Consider the following 5,650-nt stretch of genomic DNA (forward strand, 5'->3'; position numbering starts at 1 on the left):
CACATCTGGCGATTCCGATATGACAGGCCTTTTCACAAAGGGACCAAGGACAAGGAAAATGAATTCAAGGTAAAGTACCATGTCCTTTCTGGAGCTACTGGACCTGTGGATTCATTTGTAACATTAACAATAGTTGTGTAATTGAAATATTGTCTACAGTTTTGTTATTCAATTTGGTGTGGTATGCCAAATCCTCTACAGGAGACAGTAGCTCAGGTCTTACTATTTCCATTCTCATTTTAATTAAAATATGAAAAATATATGGGAAATGGGAAGGTGTGTATGAGAACAGGAGAAAAAAAGGTACCCATTTGGTTTTGCGTCAGTGATATATTGAAGGCAGAACTGGAGACAGCAGAGCAGCCTCCGGAGATGTTTATAAGGCAGACAGGAAAACACTGTTAAGTAGGTAATCTGTGCTGTGGAGGGGATTATCAGAAGTTCTCTCTCCGTAGAGCAAGGAAGAGACAGTTTTGACTAAACTGCAGCATGATGTTTTGTTTCTGTGATACCAAGACTACAAACTATTTCTGAATTTAGAGATTTGTCTCAGGGAAAAGCAATAGTTCCTTCCCTAATATGTAAATTAACTCTGTTCCTCCTAATAATAATGTCTCATTGAAAATTAATCTTACATTCTTCTGGTGTAGTTTAATTTAAAAGAGAATTATCCCATAATAATTTTCTTATAGAGGAAAGAACTGTAAGGGTAATAAATTAGCTAAATTAAGTCACTGTTGTCCTCTAATTAAAGCTTGGGGCTTTATACAGTTTATATATATTTTGTGTAGGTGCTATCATGTGTGTTGATTTCTCATTCTACAAACCTCTTGCACAAAGTGTTTAAGAGTAGCATGTTTGAGCCACGCATTGTGGTATCTCCAGTAGGACTTGACAGAGAAGAGCTGATCACCTTGTATGATCTCTTTAAGTGGTTTTCCTTCTGAACTCTCCCTCTTCTCAGATGTTATCTCAGAAAGGAAATATTAAAATGTGAATTTAGTTGCGAGTGACTTTTGGAGATATAGGGACAATATATAATGTAGAATAACAACATGTTTAAGAGTGAAGTCAGGAGAAATTACTGCTTATTAGTAGGTCCTAGAAAGTAAGGAGAAAAGTCAATGTCATAGGCATCTGCAATATATATTTCAGTAGAAGTATGAACACTAACACTTTTTTTGGTAATGTATGTTCTTAAAATATGAGGACATTCATAAAAAAGCTCCTGAGAATAATTAAGAAAAGTATAGAGACAAATTGGGGAAATTAATTGGTTTTATATATTGTAGAGTCTATGGGTGGAGAGAACTACACTGATCTTGGTGCAGAGTTTACCTGGAATATCTCGTTGGTTTGAAGTGGAAAAGCGTGAAATAGTGAGTATGAGACTGATTGCAACACGTATTGTGGATTGGTTTACTTCCTTAAACACGTGTTATTTGATGAACCAGTTCAAGATTTATTGCCCAGGTCTAATTTATTTGAACAACTTTTCAAGCGGGCTACAACAGAATTATTTTTAAAGTATTTTGAGTTGTCGGGTTTCTCATATCTTTAGAAGTATTATTAAGAAGCAACCATTTGTTTAAACAGTTGAGGAGACAAGAAATTGAGAACAATAATGGGCAGCCAAAGGCAATGTCAGAAAATTACTTTCTTAAAACTCAGCATGATTTAATATTTAATACTTGGAATGACTACAGTTTAACATATCTTTCATTATTCTTGAAAAGTAAACAGTCTCCAAGTTCCTGTATAAATGCCATGTGGGAATATCTTTGAGCTCTGTTGAAGTGCTCAGCATGGGCAGGGAAGGGTGCCTACGCAGAACCTGTAGGAATAGGAACTAATGTAGCAATCTGTTACTGACTCATTGTAATTTCTTCTTTCTTGTTATATTTCTTAGAAAATGCTTAAATGCATTTCAAATACATTCAAAGGAGTGCTCCTCCTATAAAGTTCTCAAAATAATTGGTCAAATGTTGAGCCCAGGAGTATAACATCTGTAACTATTTTCGTTGCTGTCAAAGCCAGTCTTTCAATAGTCCCATTAAATGTAGGGATTTCATTGTACAACTGATTTTCTCTAAAACTCTGTTGTGTTTTTCTTTTATGACAGCAGCAAAGGGTCATTCATTCACCATCCTGATATTCTCCTGTAGAAAACCAAAAATGGAATTTATTAAAAATAAAAAAAAATTGCACATCACAGTTTTCTTTGTTGTCTCCTACTGGGTCCTTACTAGATTAATATGACCCGTAACATGAAGATCTTCAGTTTACAATTGTCTTACCCTTATAGTCACCAATTTCTAAAAGTTCACTATAATAACTTTTCCTGGGCATGCACCAGATCATAACTCAGTTCTGTGCTTGTAGGTTCTGGTAAATGATGGCAACTGCAGGCCTGTACTCTTCCCACCACTTAGCTTTTCAATTTTCCTGCACTTTAGGCTACCTGTGAGAAAAGCTTCCTTATCTTTGAAAGATGAGAGGCACATCCTGCTCAAGGACTGCCTTTGTCTATAACTCGATTATCATCTTAGCTCAAAGCTTACATTCAGACTCCTCATCTATAATGTCTGGTTGTTGACTTCAGGTAGGGGAAGGAGCTTGCCGGTACTTCCCCTCTACTCTGTGTCCTTCAGCACAGGAAAGCTCTCCCTGGCCTCAGGCCCAATTTTAGGTATAATTACCAAGGACAGTTTAGACCTGAATTCCAGGAGTTCCACCACCAGCTGAAGTGTCTGAGTGTTTTACAAAAGGGCTGAGTATTTCTCAATGTCAGATAATGAATCTACAAGAGAGTGAAGGTTGTTTATTTTGGTCCTTGATTATGTGATTAAATTAATGTAATGCATTCTGTCCCAATACTCTAGAATGTAGAATAACATTGTTTCCATTTAAGAAATAAAAAATTACCTGTAGTGTATTTTCAGCTGAAGATCGTGTGTTTGCAATGTTCCTCACTCCTCTTTCAGGTGGAAATGAGTCCCCTGGAGAATGCTATTGAAGTCCTAGAAAATAAGAACCAGCAGCTGAGAACACTGATTAGTCAGTGTCAAACTCGTCAGATGCAAAATATTAACCCTCTCACAATGTGTCTAAATGGAGTCATTGATGCAGCAGTTAATGGTGGAGTTGCTAGATACCAAGAGGTAAGCAATTTATTTTCTGTTTATTGAAAACTGAACATAAGACAGTTTCTTACTTATTTCTTTCTCTGTACAGTGCAGCTCCTCTTCATAATTTGAGCACAGAAAGTACTATATCAACAATAGTTTTAATTATATCTACATTGCAGTTTGGGGTGAGGTGATGTTAAATATGTATAGCTTTATTGAAACAACCATTTTGCTGCAGATAGTCCCATAAACTTACTACAGTGATCTGTCAATTCACGACTACCTTGCATTTTGTAGTGATTTGATTAAGGGTTCTTAATGGAATAGTTAATTGTAACCATACTATTGTAATATATTCTACATCAAGAGCTACTTCTGGCAGAACAGCAAATTTATTTTTGTGTGCTGACGTTCTAATTTTAATATGTATAAAATTCTAGACAATAAATATTCTTTTGAAGAATTGTAGTTTTCTAGATCCTTCTTTTCTCCCAAGTTTTTAAGGAAAGCTATTTTCTGGAAAAATCTACTATGAAATAATACATATAGTTAAGAAATGTCTAACACTGGATTTGTTCCCAAAAGTTGTTTCTTATTCCTATAATGTCCAAATCATCTTAGGAGAACCTTGGGATACTATATTTCCACAAAGTTCTGTGGAATTTTGAAGCTATAGTAAAAAGAAAGGAAGGATTATTTTTTTTTTCAGCCCAGCTTGCTCTCCCTCTTTCTACTAATAGTCTAATGAAATACTTGACTCTCCTGGTTGTTCCTTTTCCATTGAAAATGTCAAATTAAATAACATTCTGTCCACTTGTCTCAAAAGCTGCAAGATTCAGTGTTCACTCAATGGTGTTAAATTTGGTAAACCTGCATCTAAATTAAAGGACAAGAAGTGGAGTCTGCTGTAGTGTTACAATCTGTCATTAAAACTGCCTCCTTGCAAAAACTGGGACTAAAGCAAAGCAGGACTGTGTTTGATGTTTCCCAGCTGCCTTTAAACAACAACAAAACAGTTTAGCATGCTAAAGTAACACGAAGGGACTCCCCTGAGAAAAACAGTCATGTCAGAACTATGTCTGGTTTGAATTAGCAGTGTCAGAGCTGGCTTGGTATCTCTGCATAGCTTCTCATTCTTCACAAGCATATTAAAGGTTCTAGCTTGTTCCTTTCTTATTGTTATTCTCAGCTGCAATTCTTGATCTCCTAGACAGTCTTCATGTTTCTATACCTTCTGTCCTCTTTCTCTTGCTATGTATCTCAAGGAGGACTTTTCACCAATTTGTGTTGTAAACACCAAAACTGATAGCAGTAGTTGTAAGATGTGGTGTGCTTTTTACTCTTTCACCCTCATTCTTTTTGTATGTCCCTTTTTCAGTCTTTGTATGTCTTCCTGCTTTTTTTTTTTTTTTTTTTTTTTTTTCCCCACTTCTTATCTTGTACCTTTCATCTTTTCCTATCCTCTGTAAATGTTTTTCTCTTCCTATCTGTTTCACTTGCTTTCACCTTCTGCCCTGTGCTCAAAACTCAGTCTTGGAGCATGTGGTCTTGAGGTAAGCATTACCATGTCTTTACAGATATCCTCCTTCCCCTTCAGTCAACTTTCAAGAAGTGTTTAGACCCAGCAAATAATACCCTTTGGCCAGCTGCTGCCTTCTTGATTCTGCCCTTCCTTTCTTCTCCTCCTTTTGTCATTTTGTTCTCCTTTTTTCTCTCCTCCCCTGGTGGGATAAAAAGCAGCTACCTCTAATTATTCAGCACTTTGGCTGGTATTGCAGATATTAAATCTATGCTTTCACTGTTTTCAAAACAGGAACAGATTCCAGGACAATTTACAGAAGTAATAGTTATTATGCAGCACCTTTACGTGTGTTCAAAAGTGTCTATAGACTGAACCACTAATTTTTTTAAAAAATTTTAAACACAGTTGGAAAAGCATGAAGAGTGTGTTTTGTGCGCACTAACCCCTGCCAAGATGCAATTTGTACTGTAACTTACATTTCTTTTACCTCCTTTGTGTGTGCTAAAAGAGCAGAGGCACTCTTGTGATTAATTAGTGGAAACCACGAGTTCCAAGAGTGTTACTAGATTTAGTCAAATTCTGATTTTTTTAAAATGTTTGGGTGTTTTTGCTTTATTTTTTTGCTAAAGTGCTGCTGATTTTATTTGAAGTTAGATTATTATATCTCTGACTCATATTGCAGATCTCAGCTTAAAGCCACTGGGACACCACCTCCTTGATATTGAGTGAACATTAAGATTGTAGCTAAGAGAAAAAAAAACATCTCTGGCAGGAGTTTGATATTTGAGATTTCAGGAAGTATCAGAGGGCTCCTTTTAAAAATTTAAGCATATATTCTTATAATTCTACTCCTGTGGAAGGACTGTGAGAGACATGTTCTTTGTTACAGTATCAGCATTTTCTAGACAGGTCTCAGCAATTCCTTGTTTGGATTGTCAGAGCATGAAATTTTGGAACTGAATTAGAGGAAGGGGTACATTTATCTCCAGCTCCGCTCTTC

At 36.1% G+C, this 5,650-nt stretch overlaps 1 protein-coding gene across 1 annotated transcript in view; it reads left to right on the forward strand.

Moving 5' to 3' along the window:
• Positions 1-5,650, forward strand: part of DOCK4 (dedicator of cytokinesis 4) — a 172,069-nt gene that overhangs the window by 149,682 nt on the left and 16,737 nt on the right. The window contains exons 43-45 of the mRNA XM_010006294.1: positions 1-69; positions 1,293-1,379; positions 2,985-3,161. The exon at positions 1-69 is cut by the window's left edge and continues 31 nt beyond it. Coding sequence (XP_010004596.1) covers positions 1-69; positions 1,293-1,379; positions 2,985-3,161 — 333 coding nt within the window. The remainder of the gene's footprint in view (positions 70-1,292; positions 1,380-2,984; positions 3,162-5,650) is intronic.

This window comes from Chaetura pelagica, unplaced genomic scaffold, assembly GCF_000747805.2.
Source record: "Chaetura pelagica isolate M959 unplaced genomic scaffold, ChaPel_1.0 scaffold108, whole genome shotgun sequence".
Classification (NCBI taxonomy): Eukaryota; Metazoa; Chordata; class Aves; order Apodiformes; family Apodidae; genus Chaetura; species Chaetura pelagica.